This window comes from Convolutriloba macropyga, chromosome 7, assembly GCF_964194025.1.
Source record: "Convolutriloba macropyga chromosome 7, txConMacr16.3, whole genome shotgun sequence".
NCBI lineage: Eukaryota > Metazoa > Xenacoelomorpha > Acoela > Convolutidae > Convolutriloba > Convolutriloba macropyga.
Window position 1 is genome coordinate 72500615 of NC_134474.1, and position 17269 is coordinate 72517883.

The 17269-nt window shown below is 35.5% G+C and overlaps 2 protein-coding genes across 3 annotated transcripts in view; one reads left to right on the forward strand and one right to left on the reverse strand.

Moving 5' to 3' along the window:
• LOC142343309 (tRNA (32-2'-O)-methyltransferase regulator THADA-like) overlaps window positions 1-17269 on the forward strand; it is a 160072-nt gene that overhangs the window by 78097 nt on the left and 64706 nt on the right. The window contains exons 14-15 of the mRNA XM_075395137.1: window positions 15634-15761; window positions 16536-16943. Of these exons, the coding sequence (XP_075251252.1) occupies window positions 15634-15761; window positions 16536-16943 (536 nt within the window). The remainder of the gene's footprint in view (window positions 1-15633; window positions 15762-16535; window positions 16944-17269) is intronic.
• LOC142343308 (uncharacterized) lies at window positions 1676-10203 on the reverse strand. 2 transcript variants are annotated; one of them, XM_075395135.1, is made up of 3 exons: window positions 10015-10203; window positions 3982-9402; window positions 1676-2857 (listed from the first exon to the last, which is right to left on the reverse strand). In XM_075395135.1, exons 2-3 carry the CDS (start codon window positions 6125-6127, stop codon window positions 1866-1868), a joined length of 3138 nt encoding a protein of 1045 aa, XP_075251250.1. In that variant the 5' UTR covers window positions 6128-9402; window positions 10015-10203; the 3' UTR covers window positions 1676-1865. The 2 variants fall into 2 exon arrangements, with proteins under 2 accessions (XP_075251250.1, XP_075251249.1); XM_075395134.1 differs by having other exon boundaries at window positions 3982-10203.

Genomic DNA, 17269 nt, shown 5'->3' on the forward strand with positions numbered 1-17269 from the left:
AATTGTTTCAGTTCTTTGTTAGACCATCCTGTGACGTCGAGGATTTGTTTGTTGACAGTTTTGTTCAGCGCACCTCCGATGACCAAACGTTGATACAATGTGAAATCTTTGCATAATTCGTTGTTTATCTCAATCATGATTTCGCGAACTGTGCTCCAAGCGTGGCCTTCCGGTCTGAAGTCTATATCGTATTTAGTCAAGAGCTCGACAATTTGTTTCTCTTCGTAGAGATTCAGAAGGTGCATTGACCAAATAGTTTTGTCTGTTGTTTTGTACCATCTCGTCATCGTTGGGAGTTTCGTAATCATGGAGCTCAAAACCCACTGGGTTCTTTTCAGTCCATGGTACATTTCGAACCTTTCCAGGAAATCGAAGTTGGCCAGGCTTAAATCGTCGTTGCGCCATGCAACGTGAAAGTTGTGCGGCTCGTTCAAGTTCCGAACTAAGACATCTTTTTGAGTGGTACTTAGTTTTCCAACTTGTTCCTCAATTTTCTCGAATCTGATCTGGCCTTGGTTTCCCTCGAAGTACATGTTCATTTCGGTGATGGTTGCGCAAGAAATGAGCGATGGGTATTTTCCGATGTAGTGAGGCAAATTTGCGTGGAACATAAGAACGCGTTGACAAATTGACTTTCGTCGTGAAAAAGCATCCGAGTTTCCTGCTAAGCTCAAAATCTTGTGCAAAATGTGTTTCTGATCAGCTGTGCTGAATCCACCTATAATTTGGGAATCCATCAGCCCTAAGCCCATAAATTGGGATATTCTTTCGTCCATGATTGCTATGTATTCCAACCAATGAGAGAGCTCATAGCCCAAATAGCGGGAGACGAAGTTCATAACAGCTTTTGAGAATGCTGAATTTTTCTGGACGTGGTTGTCCGGCTGGAACCGTTTCCAGACCTCACGAAAGTTGTTCGCTTTTGCATCCGCGTAGTATAAATACTTGGATATATTGTAGTCTTCATATTGCATGTTCTCATTGTTACCGTTGATTCTGATGCTAAGGTCAGCAGGCGTTAGATGCACGAGAGATTCTGTGGTACTTTTTGAGTCTGTATCCGCAATGTAAAATGAATATTCTTCAGCATTGGTTGAAGTTTGTAAAACTGAAGATTGAGAAGCAGTTCGACTCAAAGTTAATCCAAATTGCGTAAAAATAGATAATAAAAGAAACGTTTTGGTTGCATTTATTGACATATCCGGGCGAAATTTTGTTTGTGACTTTGATTGTGACTTTTATACGAAAATTTGTTCCCTAGATACTCCTTTTAAAACTAAACGTCATCTTTATTTTTTCTCAATTGTTTCTAAGGGTTCTACTTCATTTCACCCCTATTCATTTAACCCCCTATCATTTAACCCCGATTTATTCACCCCTCTATCATTTAACCCCTCTATCATTTCACCCCTCTATCATTTCATCCCGCTAATTAGCAGTCGACATCAAAGGCATGTTTTGTCATAATTAAGTGGATAGATTAATCCCACGTTCGGTTGTGATAGTTTCATATCAAGTCCCACGGGCCGCTGAGGCATGGCCATGGCCCGCGAGGCATGGCCAAATAATTTTATTGCTAATTTAATAATCCTTATTTTATAGGGATTAAAATCGGGGTGAAATGATAGTGGGGTTAAATGATACAGGGGTGAATAAATCGGGGTTAAATGATAGGGGGTTAAATGAATAGGGGTGAAAAAATGGGACACCGTTTCTAAGGCCTGCAGTCAAATCGTTTTTGACATTTTGAACTAGAAAACTTGTTAGAGAATTAAGATTTTACTGTTGATTAAAGAATCAAATTAAAGAGTTAAAATTATAAACTAAAGTTTTAAAAGTTTTGTGACATACTATAATTTAATTATCTACAAAAATAGCGATTTTAAGGTAAAGCAAACTAATGCTAATCGGAATGTTGTATGTAGTTTTGTACTGGACAGAGTTATATAGATAATATACGAACGTGGAGTTGATTTAGTTTCTGTTATCTCCGAATCAGCCGAATTATTTTTATCCGCAATTAGATTTTCGCCCTCATTTGGCGGTGGATTGACTTTGATTTCGATAACCTCCCCCGCATCGATTATTTGCCATAATTTTTTCTTTCTGCTTTTTGTCTCAGATTCAGTTATATCGGGTAAGTTTTCAGCTATATACTGCAACTGGCTGAGTGAACAACGGCTGAACAAGTTGTTATCGATTATTTTGTCCACTAGGTGTTTGAAAATTTCCATAGGTAGTTGTGTGATATCGGAAACTTCTTGTATTATTGTGTTAGAGGTGTCCATTAACATCTGAATTTCTTGGTACTGATTTATGAATGTAGGAATTAATATTGGCGACATTTTAAGTTCTCCTGTTTCTGTGCAATAGTAATGGCGCTTTATTTGCTGAATTTTCGACAATGATAGTGAAAAGTCAAACCGAAGCGAACAGATTATGTTAGACGTGCGGTTGATGTCAATGTCTTTTTGATTTGTGTTTGTCGATTCTTTTTTGAACATTCGCAGCACCATTCGAGCGACTGAATTATGGAAAGGATGGGTCGGCCAGCTAAGCTGAGATAGAAAATTCAAAGCTTGTTTTCGGTCTTCTGAGTTTTGACCGATCTGGTACAAAACTTTTCGGGCGTATGTATCGTTGAGGTATGGGAAAAGGTTGGCAAATTTCCACAGAAGTTTTTCGCCCTCGAATATGTTGTTTGACGTCATCACTGAGGGTTGATTTGACTGCAGCATGTTGGCGTATTGAATCAACTGTTTGTGTGTGAACCACGATGTGTTTGATCCGATTCTGTTGATACATTGAGCTCTCTCGTCGTAATTGACTAGCCAATCAGGTTCCAGATACTTGTTCACTAAAAAAAAACAAAAAATTAGTGGAGACAGAACACGTAGAAGACTAATTTATTTGAAGACGGATAATGAATCATGAGATCAATTGAGGGGAAATTTCAATATGATTGTGTAAGTGTAAATTATTGGAAGAATATTCATTTAATTCGATAGGCCTGTCATTGCTGGACAAAAGGCTCTAGATATTCAATGGGTTGTTGGCCAGAGAGATGAAGCTTTGAGCAAGAAGAAGGAGCAAGTGAAGGTGCTATAAGAGATACCAAGGTTCGAGTTTCAGAGGAGTGGCGTAATAGTTAGAAGAGTGGGTTTGAAAGTTGTTACCAACAAGATCGTGCCCTTAAAAACTCCCGCAAAATTGACAATGAGGAAAATGAAAATAAACACACGTGATAGTAACAACGATTTGATTCGGTAGCTAAGCCATGACTTAATTAAGTAATAGTTACTCAATTTCTCCAACCGACTACCGAGCTTCCACGACAAAAGTTAATGATAGTTGTCCAAATCCAGTACCGGTCAAATTTCACAGTATCTGCGCCTGCTTAGACCCTCCAATATTAATGATTGCCCTTGTTGTGGCCTGGGGCTACCACAATTGTCAGGAACCATATTTTCCAAACTCCCGCCTCTGTCAGATAGTTGAGAGCAAGTACTCTTCAGTTTTAGATTTTCAGTTATAAATTGAAGGAGATGTGAGAGCGGAGAAAATGATCCTAATTTAATCCTTACTATTCTTTCCCTAGCTGAATGTTCATTTTCAGCTCATGCAAAATAAACGAGTTAATGATTAGGATATTAGTGGAAAAAGCTGAATTTGTTGTTATGGAAAGAACTCAAATAAAAGCTTTTGATAAATGAGCTAAACAGTTTTAAAAAAGCTAAAAAAAAGCGTTAAAAGTAAGCTGAAATCTATAGAATGAGCTGAAAAATCTTCAAAAATGCAACAATTGAGCTAAATTGTAAGAGCTATTGAAAAAAAACCAGGAAATGTGCTGAAAAGGTAAAGAGTTAGTTTTAAAAAAATGAAAAATTTGAGCAAAAAAATCCTAAGAATTGCAAGAATTGACCAAAATTGGAAAATGACCTGAAGCAAAAAATAATTTAAATAAAATGCTGATATACGTACGCTCTCTAAGTATGGTCAAGTCGTGACAAGGCATAGTTTGAAGCAAAGCGTCCACAGCATAGAAGCTCTTTCTTACTTCGTCTCTGATATCTATCAACCAACTGTCCCATTTCTGCATCTCGTCTCTCAACTTTCCCACGATAATTCTCACACATTCATCATTCTCACTGCTCTGTTTAAGTCTGCTCTCTTCGTCAATTTTGACCAGAGTCCACACCAGTCTATCGTACTCCAAATTGGTGATCTTAAGAGAGCTTGAATTCCAAAATGTCATCGGGACTACCTGACACAAGTTGCTGGGTCCTAGTGTGTAAAGAAGTTCGTTTAAAGATTGATTCATGAACGAAATCTCTTGCCAGATTTCTGACGCGAAGACACGGTCAGTTATTTTGCAGTCTCTAGCTCGGGAGATCCATGCCTGTCTTTCCTTCCAGGATCTGAGTTCTTCTGGTTGGAATTTCCAATCGCAAACCAAACTGTTGAGAACGCGCAAGTTGTCTTCGAATGACCCCTGGCACTGACTAATGAACAGCTCCACGAGTTTCTGTCGTTTTCGGGCCGAAAGGTCAGAATTGTCGATTGAGCCGATTCTTATGAAAGTTTCCCGACATGCCTCGTTGAATATTTTTTGTTTTGTGGTAAATTTGAACTCGGAGCTATGGAACTCACGAAGAACAAAACCGGGCAGTGTATTAAAATGATGTTTCTCCAACTGCGCAATACTTTTGAACGGAATTCCGTAATACGATTCGAAAAGTCTCCTTATACTTACAACAATTTCAATTGCTTCTTTTCGGGTTTTTATCTGTGAGCTGTTGTAAAACATGCTCTCAAAAAGGCTATCTATTCTGGCTGTTTGAAGATTTGCTGTAAATTTTTGCTCATTTATCTTCGCAACTGCTTGTGTCGGGGAAGTTTCCGGGACTGAAATGTCCAAAAAGCATGCGAATTGTTTCAGTTCTTTGTTAGACCATCCTGTGACGTCGAGGATTTTTTTGTTGACAGTTTTGTTCAGCGCACCTCCGATGACCAAACGTTGATACAATGTGAAATCTTTGCATAATTCGTTGTTTATCTCAATCATGATTTCCCGAACTGTGCTCCAAGCGTGGCCTTCTGGTCTGAAGTCTATATCGTATTTAGTCAAGAGCTCGACAATTTGTTTCTCTTCGTAGAGATTCAGAAGGTGCATTGACCAAATAGTTTTGTCTGTTGTTTTGTACCATCTCGTCATCGTTGGGAGTTTCGTTATCATGGAGCTCAAAACCCACTGGGTTCTTTTCAGTCCATGGTACATTTCGAACCTTTCCAGGAAATCGAAGTTGGCCAGGCTCAAGTCGTCGTTGCGCCATGCAACGTGAAAGTTGTGCGGTTCGTTCAAGTTCCGAACTAAGACATCTTTTTGAGTAGCGCTGAGTTTTCCAACTTGTTCCTCAATTTTCTCGAATCTGATCTGGCCTTGGTTTCCCTCGAAGTACATGTTCATTTCGGTGATGGTTGCGCAAGAAATGAGCGAAGGGTACTTTCCTATGTAGTGAGGCAAGTTTGCGTGGAACATAAGAACGCGTTGACATATTGACTTTCGTCGTGAAAAAGCATCCGAGTTTCCTGCTAGGCTCAAAATCTTGTGCAAAATGTGTTTCTGATCAGCTGTGCTGAATCCACCTATAATTTGGGAATCCATCAGCCCTAAGCCCATAAATTGGGATATTCTTTCGTCCATGATTGCTATGTATTCCAACCAATGAGAGAGCTCATAGCCCAAATAGCGGGAGACGAAGTTCATAACAGCTTTTGAGAATGCTGAATTTTTCTGGACGTGGTTGTCCGGCTGGAACCGTTTCCAGACCTCACGAAAGTTGTTCGCTTTTGCATCCGCGTAGTATAAATACTTGGATATATTGTAGTCTTCATATTGCATGTTCTCATTGTTACCGTTGATTCTTATGCTAAGGTCAGCAGGCGTTAGATGCACGAGAGATTCTGTGGTACTTTTTGAGTCTGTATCCGCAATATAAAATGAATATTCTTCAGCATTGGTTGACATTTGTAAAACTGAAGATTGAGAGACAGTTCGGCTCAAAGTTAATCCAAATTGCGTAAAAATAGATAATAAAAGAAACGATTTGGTTGCATTTATTGACATATCCGGGCGAAATTTTGTTCAGCCAGGGAACTGATTAAAATAATGTTTGAAATAATTTCCGCGCAAGTAACAAATGCCAATATTGAATATTATAGTCGGTGATCGTTAATTTTTCAAATTTTTGTTTACTATAATTAGGTGGCGCCGTGTCGCGTAGGCACAAATTGTTTGTTATTTGTGTTCTATTATGGCCTGTTGAATTCAAATATGTGGCGCTTTGATTTCAACTCTTTCAATCTTTTCTTTGTTGAGAACAAGTGCTGGCTTTCACCTTTGTTTGAATACTTTCACGCTGTGAGAGAAAAGCCTGTTTAGTTTGGGCAGATTGCAACACAAAAGGGTTCTAATTTGGGCTTTTCAGCCGGAGTTAATTTGATTTTTGAAAAGATCTCAAGAGAAATGAAGCTGATATACTTTGGGTGGATGAAGGGATAATTGAATAAAGAAAAGCCCAAAGTAGTTAGTAAGCTAAGGTATGTGCTCTTTGTGCGCTAAAAAGCACAACTATTGTTATAATCAGTTATAATAACTAAGTAAACGCAGTTGTACTCTGGCGGCGATTGTTTGTGAACAAAAATGTTCTTTTCCTTTAATAAAGTTTCACGGATTGTATAAAATTGCAGGGATTGTATAAAATCACGGATTGTCTAAAAAATTATCAAATTTCCAAAAAATGGTTATGAATAGTTATCGAGATATAACTGAAAGCATTGGTGATAAACTAAAAGAAATAAATATCCAAAATTTTATAATTTTATGAAGGGCGTGTTTGCCAGAGAATACCTCAGTGCAGTATCGCTGAAATCAAAGAGATTGTTGATTGTTAAATTTTTCTCAACTTTTGGGAAAAGGAGAAAGAATTATAATGAAGTTAGAATCTGGGACAGCGATACTGTTGAGAATTTGTATAACTGAAGTGAGGCTATGAAAATAGAGTTAATAAGATTAGGGTTAGTTGAATAGAGAAGTGCGCTCAGGTGTAAATTGAATCAAGTAAATATATTCACTCCTTTCCTCTGCAATCACAATTTGATTATCCCACTTTGCAATTCAATTGTTGTCTCTGTTTGTGGAATTGTCTCCGTCTAATCAAGCTAACTTTGTCTCACACAAATTTGCCTTGCAACTGTGATTTTTGAAAATTCTATAAGCTCAAATTTTGCGATATTTTTTCCTCAATGTCTTCGTCTTAGTCAACTAAAGTTTTCCGTAAAAATATTAAAAGTTGAAATTTTGCTTCCTTTTTTTGCAATATTCTGTTTTTGAACAGCTGAAAGTGCTCCAAATAATACGCAAATTTTCAAAGTTTCAAGGATGTCAAAGTACCGCTTCAAGTTAAATATGCTGTTTGTTTGAACAATGGGGTAAAAACTGTTGAATTATTTGAACATGCCAATTCAAATCTTGTATAACAATGCATGAAAAGCAGGGCGGAAAGTATAGATTAATGGGAAACGCCTTTTTGTGATAGTAAAATGGGGAAGTGCGTTTAAACGATATCTCAAATTTGTAATCTTTCAATTGTAAACAAGATTAAATTTTCATATCAGTGAAGTGAGATAGCGAACTTTAATTAGTTAAATGGTAATATAAGTGAAATAGAAACAATACTTTTGGGTTTCAGGAAGTGATTGAGATGATTTTAAAAAATGTAAAGTACTGCGAACATATACTGCTGTTTATAGGAATTCTGTTTCTCTATACAATTCAATTTTTTTTAGCTGAAATTAGAAAAAAATATATTTTAACGTGACAACTTTCTATATGTACTGTTGCTTGGTAATTTTAATACAATGAAATTGTAATTAAAATGAATAATGTTTTACGTAAATGTTTTTGGTGTGGATATAATTGTAAGATGAAATCTGTGCATCGCTTTTAATATCGGAAGTCAAACAGTGACAATGAATAGATGCTAGTTATGAATAGTTATGACAATGTCCCCCAATTGTACAGATATTGCTACTGTTAAGTGCAGAGAGATGGATGCCTGTTGGTTTTTAAGGTGTCGCAACTGTTTCTGAACAAATTCTGCCTCACTTTGGCAAACAAGTTTATGTATTTTGTTTACATAAATAAAATTGATAAACAGACTGTAGGAATGTGGATAATATCACAAATCGATGTAACAATTGAAAAATTTTAAACGTATTTAATATTTCTGCGACGGGTTTTTTCAATTATTTTAAAAGTTAGTTCCGGCAAGAATCTGTATAACGTATGTAGGTTCTGGACTCTTTTTTTGGTTATATCTCAATACAACCGAAATTGCTGACAATTATAATTTCGACAAATGAAAGCCAATTTTACAATTTGTGAAAACTTGGGTATTATAATGTAATTCGCGAGTATGAACTGAAATACTTTGATTAGTAATAGTCAAACTATGTCAATCATTAGACCAATTGAAATAACGTTTTAAACTGAAATTTAAATCAATTTTCGGAGAAAAGGAAAAATAACGAGTTTAAAATAACAAATGTTAACAGCGACTCGAAGTTTTATTGTTTTCAAATGTTACAATGACCAAATTTGCTATAGAAAAGTCTCTGATCACAAGAAAGTTTTTATTGTAACTAATTGACAGTTTTTTCTGTGAGTTTTTCTGTACATTTTCAATATAATTACAAATGTGGATTAGTGGTGTTGAGTTAAATCAAGTCTTTAACGAAGGAAATATTCTCTCAAAATTAGCCTGTGTCGAATAGTCAAGTGGGAAGTTACAATGAGAAGTAGTTAGACTAATGAGGCGAACTTTGTCAAAATGTTCAGCCCTTTTCCCTATTCTGTTCTGAAATAGTTGAGGAAAAGGATCACTTAAATTGATAACAGAAGTGTACGGCTCCCTTTGCTAATGAAGCGAGAGAATTTTCTGGGATTAGTTAAGTCACAAAGTTATAAAACTGTGATAATCACAGGTAAAGCGGGAACATTTTGCTAACAATTTTTCTGTATAACGAATTAAAGTTAAATATCAACAGCCTTTTGTTTACGGCCGGGTTCTTTTCTGCACTGTGAGAAGATTCTGATCATCTGTTAATTTTTTATAACAAACGAGGTCCGAAATTAAAATGAGGTTCTACTTATTTTTGGGTTTAATGGATTGGGTGGGACTGTTAGCAAGCTACTATGTTAATAATGTAGATGAGTGTAATTGTTTGTACAAGATGCTAATTTGGGTTATCTTCGGGTGATCTATTAATTCTGATTAAAATCAGGTGATAGTCTAATCAATTGGATCCAGGCAAAATAAGGCAGATTGAGATATAAACAGTCTAAGGCAGAAATTATGCAAGAAATCATGCTCAAGAGTTCTGTGGTAAAATAACAATATTTGTTAAAAAACTGTTTTAGGTTAAAATTCATCGGAATATTTAAAAATTTGAAAAATTGGAAATTTTGAAAAAAAATTCTGGACCTTAAGTTATAAGAAGTACAGAATGTATGTGAACATGCTTTCTATTGGGCTATAAATGCAGAATCAATTCTTCGGCAACAGAACTCAGATTCTTCAGCAAAAACTGCTGCATAAGATTTTACATTCTTAATATCAAAACGAAAGTCATCTCAGCCAATCAGATCTATTCGATGTTCTTCAGTCAGTTCAGCCCATTAACTTTTGAATCGTGAGCCATAAGTCTATTTGATCTGCGATGTATGTATGGGTTTGAGGAGTCCATGATCATGGCTCTACCTAGTCCATAACTCACCTGAGATCCATTACGCCAATGTCACCTCAGCAAACTGAACACGGGAGATAAAACCCCATCAGTATATTTACCCACCTTAGCTTTCAGTTAGCTCAGTTTAGACAATGAAAACAATACGGGCGAAACTCCCTCGGGGGAAATTACAAATGGTTCACAAAGACGCTTACTAAAACTAACTTGATTAATGTTTGGATAGCGAAGTAATCAATTATAAACCGATCAGTTAGTAAAGTAAAAGTAATCGTAACTAGGACCGAATAGTTTGTTGCTAAATCCTGATTAATAGCAAATTTATTGTTGAAAGGACCATTAAAAGACTGTCAATAATTTTTGTGCGTTTGTACATGTGACATTAATGGACTCGTTTGTTGTTTTCGCATAAGGTATTGAAATGTCTTATCAGCAAACAAACGGGCTTTGATTAATTGTTTTCGTTTTGTCTTATTAGTTTCGACCTCTTTACGTCTGGTTTCGCTGGTCGGCAATCGCTATGGCCTAATTTTAGCCATAGCTTGTTAATGAGATATTTGCTGTCTGTATGGTAAACATTAGACAAAGAATAGATTGAACAAACTCTGTCATATCAAAGTGCTATTTCTCACATCACAAAGAGTGGAAAATAAAACGCGTCTTGTATTTTTCCTTTTCTAAGAAACTTGTATTTCCTGTGTATACTTTGTCAGCAATCATGTGAAGTGATCTTCAGTCGTTTCTATTTTCTCCTAAAGTTCGCTTTGCAAGATTGACAGTTGGTCACTTCTGACGCATTTCGTCCAGTTTTGAATTATTAAACTTCGCAAAATGATGCTTTTTAAACTTCATAACGTTTCTTTCGATTATTCTGTGACATGAAAAGTGTCCTTCTGTTTTCATGAAAGTGGTCATGAAAAGTATTTATTAGAAAAGCATTCATCTTTAAGTATCGCCAATAGCGATTGTTTGGTGTATTCCAAGTGAAATAATTTCCTGGTATTACAGGCGATGAATTAATCACACATTAGGTAATACTATGATGAGAACTATCCTTTTAATCGGCACACGAAGACCCAAAATCTTTAAAGACAAGGCCATGATGTTTTCTAAGAGATCAACGGGAGATTGAAGCATATTAAGATACTTTTGATTATATTTTTAGATTCCATTTATGGGGACGAATATCTTATGATATCAAAATGCTTGCGCTCACTTTTTGTTACATATCTGCTGTGTAGATGGTCGCGTGGCTCTGCTTTTCCATAACTAATATCAACCTTCTACTCAAATTTTAATCAAATAATTTTAAAAATTGTGATATCACCTTAAAAAACTGAGCGTCAATGTTAGCAAAAGAAAAGAAGATAATCAATTTGGTTTTTTTTGGGCACGGTCATGTTTTTATTTTTTGGCCTTTAGCATGCCCATTTAGAAAGGCTATGATGAGTTTTATAAACCTCGCCATTTGGCTGATTAATGTAGCGGTAGTTTAGCGGAAGGGTTAGTTTGAAGGACTCTAAAAAATAAAATACAATAAAAATTAAAATCCTCTTTGACAAACCTATGAGTTTGGTGTCAAATTTGAACAGAGGCTCAAACTATCAGCAATGGTATAACGATCCGCTATTTTTTATTCTTAGTTTTTAAAAATTAATTGAAAACAGTTCTGATGGAAGAAAAGTGATAAAATTTTAATTAAAATTTCTGCATTTCCCTTTTCATTTTCCTGTTCCTTCGAGCAATTTGCTAGCCAGCAGTGGAGATGAAGTGTACCAAAAGCTGCGCTAACCAATTGTAGTTGTACATCACTGACAGTATCATAGGATATTAAATATTTTTAAGAATTGAGGTTATAGAACTTAGATGCAAACCTGATTTCTATCTGCTCTTTCATGAGGTTTAAAAAAGTTTTGAGAGTTGTCCTTTTTTAATGCAAAATGTTTGCCTGACCGATTTGACTTTTAATTGACTTAATCACTTTTGACTTCTTGAGTTCACGATCAGAATCGCTCTCTTATGCACAGTTTCAAGCAGTTGAACTCAACTGGTGGCTGTTTACTACTACAAGTCCTTAAAAAGTGAACCCGAACTGTTTTGTTGTTTCAAATTAGGTCGAATAATCAAAATTGTTCGGGAACAGTTCGTGACGTTACGTTCCTGTTTGAAGATTAAAAGCAGTTTGGATGTTTTGTAGCCGCTCTGTAAATTTCCGCAGCTTTTTGATGTATAATCAATCCAGCAATGATTGATATTGTTTTCGCCACTTAGTTATACATAGACTCTACGAAACACAGCAAAAAACCAGACACGTCATATTTTCCTAACGGATTTCATGATGCGATCAATTTTTGAATCTAAGTATGAGTGCATCCAAGATCATTTTTAAGAGCAGCCTTGAAAGAAAAATTGAAACTAGCTTCAGATTGTTTTACTCTATTTCTTATTCAAACTAGTTATAAGGATATAAATACAATAAAGTCTGAAAGTTTGGCAACAAATTAGAAGTTCAGTTCAAAAAATTCTTAATCACACTAATTCGTGCTTATAGGCGCGCGATTTGACATACCGAGAAATTATATTACTTCCCAAGAAGTTTGACGCTATTGATCTTTGTGTCAGACGCAAAGAAAGCGACTGTGACCATTGGTATTGTGATAAATTCTAGAAAATTAAGTTTGGAAAAAAATTCATCTGAAACTCTGGTACCTGTCCCCAGTTTAACTGGCCCTTTATTACAGTATTTTGATCCATTTCTCTTTTTGATTGGGCGCGAATGCGTTTAGTTCTTTACTTTGGCGATTACAACCTTCCTCCTTTTTTAAGTTGTTTTAAATTAGTCCATTTTTTTGGATCATTTCGGTTATTGCTACCCGCAGTATGCTATGAACTCTGGGTGCAGAGCTCGCAACATTACGTAGTAAATCATTCTGTAAAAATACTGTACGTACGCATTGGTGTTGTTAATAGCCGCAAAGATATAGCTGAGGCTATTATTGGCCTTCTTTTGGTTTTTTATTTCGTCGTCAACATTTTCGTTACGACCAAATGAAGTCACAATCTCTTCAAATCTGCTTTTTTCATTGGTTCATGCAATTTCAACTGAATTGCGTGTGTGACGGCATTTTTCACTCCTAGTGTATTGAGTTGTTTCTGTTCATTCTCGTGAATAAGTTTTTTTAGGTCACACATGACTTACCTCACTGGCTTCCTCACTCTGAAATTGATTTTTTTTATTTTACTTTAAAAAAGACATGGTTAAGTGCGTGCGAGTCACTCCAATTGAAGGTTATTTGAGAGCAGCTAATAGAAGCAGAAATAAGTTATACAGATTTTTAATTAAAAATTAACATCTCAGAGCATTTAAAATGGTTTTTGGTCTGTTTGTTTTAATATTTTTTGAGACTGCAGATCTACGAAGCTATTGCCGGACTTTTTTCTTGCAATTTGCCTGCAATGTTAAATAATATACACGCACTGAGCTTGTGGAGCACAAACGGAAAACATGCAATTATATTTTTTGTTTGTTGCTGAACAAAATTAAAGAGTGGTGAGAATAGAAAGTATTGGTCTTGTTCATACCGGTTATTGAAAGGTAAATAAAAAAAAGTGATAAAATTTTTCTCCGAACGAGCAAAGTTTCTTTTATTACCGCCGGTTTTTTCAAAGCAGTTTGGTAGTTTTAAGTATAACATTTTTTTAGCTAAGTGGTTTTCCCAACGATATTAACCCGTAATTGTACTCCCACAAATTTGTTTTGTACCACTGGGATCCAATATAAGACTTTTAGATGCAATTTTGACAGTTTGTATTGAACGCTTTTTTTCTGTTTTTGTAATCTGCCTCGATTTGTTTTTGTATTTAGGTATTTTTTTCAAGTCTTTTCCAGCTATTTTTTGACCTTTTCGGTTTCCATTAGTTCTGAGTTTTTTGTGAACAAAAATTTGATTAGATTTTAGCACATGTTTGCATGTTTTCGAAGTTTTCTGTCAATTTTGTGTGCTTTTCGGAATACTTTTTGGGTGCGCTTTTTTACTGTTAGTATATTCAGATTTCGAAGTAACACAGGTTTCATAGGCTGTGTTACTGCAAAGGACATTTTAAAGTTTGATAGGCAAGTTTGTACTGAATATGTTGAAGTAGTTTTTTTTCAATTCATATGTTTTTTTCGAGGCATTGGTAGTCACTGATTGAAGAGAGGCAGTATTACAAGATATCCCTAAAACAAAACTTGCTATCTTACAATTTGCAGAAATTTAGATTAAAAAGTTTTGTAATTAGTATTGAATTAGTAGTTTTTTCGTTTGCCCCGTTTTTGTGTTTAAAATTGGTTCTTTGATTTTTTCTTTAATGCATCACGTCCTTGACTGAGCTAAATATGTATAACAGGATCTGTTGAGAATACATGATTTGGAGTCGCAGCAAATTTATCAGACGTTGTTTTTTTGACCAGTTTTCTCTCTGTTTTTATTAAAATTGATGGTGAAAAATTCTTTAAAAATAAAAGCATTTGTTTTGTTTAGTGAGCAAAGTATTTTTGGGAGCTGAGTGAATTTTTGATTCCAGCCGATTCTGGAGTCTTCCGACTGTTTTTAAAATTTTCAGTATTTCAATTGTAATTGGACGCTGCCTTTTTACGACTCAAAAAAGAGTAATGGTAATCTACTTTTTCGTCGGAACTATGTTTTTTGTGTCAACTTTAATATTCGCCAAAAATATTTGTCTCCTTTATCTAAGCTACTAATAGTACGCTTGGGATCCTTCTCAATTTTTAAGCGAATATTTTCGTGCATTTATAATGCAATTTGAGCTTTTTTGTTATTTTGTACGGTTGAATGCCTTTTTAAGCTGTTTTTGAAATCTTGTTCAAATTTTGGTAACATTTAGGGGGCTCTTTTTGTTGACTTTTGTTTTTCTATTGGTTTAAGTGATCTTTCGATTTGATTGATGTTATGTTAGAGGTATGTTTGTTTAAGAAAATAGTAAATGTAATATAATTTTGGCCCACTGTCATCAGTTATGGTTTTTGGTCTATATCTTTACTTTTTGTTCTTGCTCACTATATAGTTTAGAGCTTGTTGTAAGTTAACGCTACCAAAAAGTGATGCATTGATATTAAACTGCGCAGTTTTCACTAAATTTAATTATCACATTTGTATTGTCAGTTTTTGAATTTTTCTTTAGTATATCTGAAGAATTTTCAAAACTTTTTTGAACAATTGTTGTTGAATCTCGCGTTGGTATTTTGCAGAAGTTTAAATCTGAAATGACAATTTTGGTCACATCGAAACATGAAGTGATTATGTGGCGTAAATTTTCTCTCAAATTTTAATGTAGAGTGAGTAATTGGGTAATTGGTATTTGAACAAAAGTTCGCTTTCTCGGTTGTGGTTTTTTGTTCACATGCGGCATTTTGACTTGGATTTTAACTGTTTTTGTCGGTTTTTTCTAGATGGTTTTCTCAATCCATGCATAGTCGATTTAAGGTGTAGTATTTTGTTTGTTTCAATGTATATTTTTAATTGTACGCCAGGAATTGTCCTGTTGTTTTTTAGTTTTGAATTTCTTTGAAGTCTAGAAGCCGTTTGAATTGATTGAGCTAATCCCTCTTATCCAGGGGTTTTTTCCTCGAAATTTTATTGCAAGTAAAAGCTCCCGTACGTACTGTTTGAAACGAGTTGCTATAAGTTTATTATAAATAGCAGTTTTTATGAAGACCAAAAATACTATTCCCTCTAAACACGTGGATTACTTATTGACAGGTTTTCGAGTTATCTTGGAATATTCTTTAGGTACGTGCGTGAGCCTTCTTGCTATTTGTTTCAGCGATAAAGAGAGGTATGGAGTGGTGATAGAGAATATTGTGGGAATTTGTATGTCCTCGTGTGAGATAGTGTTCCCAGTGGTAAAACAGGTTGCCCCTGAGGGATACATGCCACCTGACTCGGAAGTCGGTTAGTCTCTCTAACAAATGTGTAGTTCCAAATCACGTGAGATTTTTTTGATGTGGTGAATAAACAGGGTTCACTGCGTTTTCTTTTTCTTTTGGTAATGTGTTCAAAGCCAGCATTCTTTATTCCACATTTAAACCAATACGGCTTCCAGAAGGCATCTTTCTATCCTCTAATATAAATTTCTCATTTTGATATCGGAGTTTTTTATTGAAAATGCTAGCATTTCTCAAAGGGAATTTATCAAGATCTTGTCATGATCGAAAGAGCGAATGCGACTGCAATTCTAAGCGGGATTTCTCCCAGAAGCATCTAAAATTTGATAACAGAAAGCAAAAGCTAGAGATAAAAATGGGCCGCCGTTTAGCTCAATGCTACTCTAAAGTTTTGTTAAATGTTTTCTCTAAAGAAGCTTTTAAAACATTAAAAAAAGAGAAATTGTCAAATTTTTACAAATAACTTTGATTTTTTTTAATCTATCTAGACATTTTATGGAACTTGAGTGAATTTGCATTCATCCTGCATCAACTACAGCATGATAGGACCACACATTTCTGGGACCACACATTGTTGGTCTCCTTAACTCTGACCTTAGCTTTAAAGGTCACCTCTTTATACAAAATGGACAATTTTGCTGAAATTAGTAGAATTTTAAGTCAATTTACAGTTTAGCATAACAGTTTACAGTTTAGCATAACAAAAAAAACAAAGGATTGGAATAAATATGCTGTTTTTGAAATATAAGACAACAATTTTGAAGTATGAACTATGTTTCAGTACTTGCACTACACGACTTCAAAACTAAATGCTCTGTAGAGGACCAGGCTAGCGGAGACAGTACGAAAAGTACAGAAATCAATCCCGATAGTTCCGAGGGTTCACACGCATTGAAACCCCCCTCACCTCTGTCACAAATGCCTGTAACAGCACAGATGGTCGTCTTCTGTAGCTGGAGAATTGTTAAGGAAGCCTGCTTCATTTTGGCAGATATAGTGACCAAATATAAGCCTAACTCGAATTGTGCCATCAACACGACTCAAATAGTCGAGATTACTGATTACATTACGAAGATTGTGGTTGAGTCAAGACATCTGGGCGCTTTTGAGAAGTCGTTTCTAGCGCTGCAACAGATTGTCAAGTTTCTATGGACTCAGACTGCAATACTTGAAACAAAAATTCCATCAGGTAAGAATCGCTATGACATGGGTGTAACATTCGGGACGGCAGAGGTGCTCGTAATAGGTTACTTTTCAAAAGCTGAAGAACAGGCAGAATTTTTAATTCGTGTTTAATAGCCGCCCTCATCTTCTCGGCCGGCTATTATAGCGCTCCTATTACAATTCAAAGAAATTGAATTGTATTGGGGCGCTGTCTTTTTACGACTCGAAGAGGAGTATTGGAGAAGTCCTTTTTATTAATCAATTTTATTGGAGTGATTTTTGAAGCGGGAAATGAAACGCGTGAAAAAATTTGGAGTGATTTTGGTGCTGAATAAAATTGAAGAGCGGAGC

Excerpts from the sequence above, each read along its gene's own strand:
- LOC142343308 (XM_075395135.1), bottom strand. The coding sequence starts at position 6,127 with ATGTCAATAAATGCAACCAAATCGTTTCTTTTATTATCTATTTTTACG. Across the intron at positions 2,858-3,981 it reads CTTGACCATACTTAGAGAGC|TGAACAAGTATCTGGAACCT; the intron begins GTACGTATATCA and ends GTTTTTTTTTAG.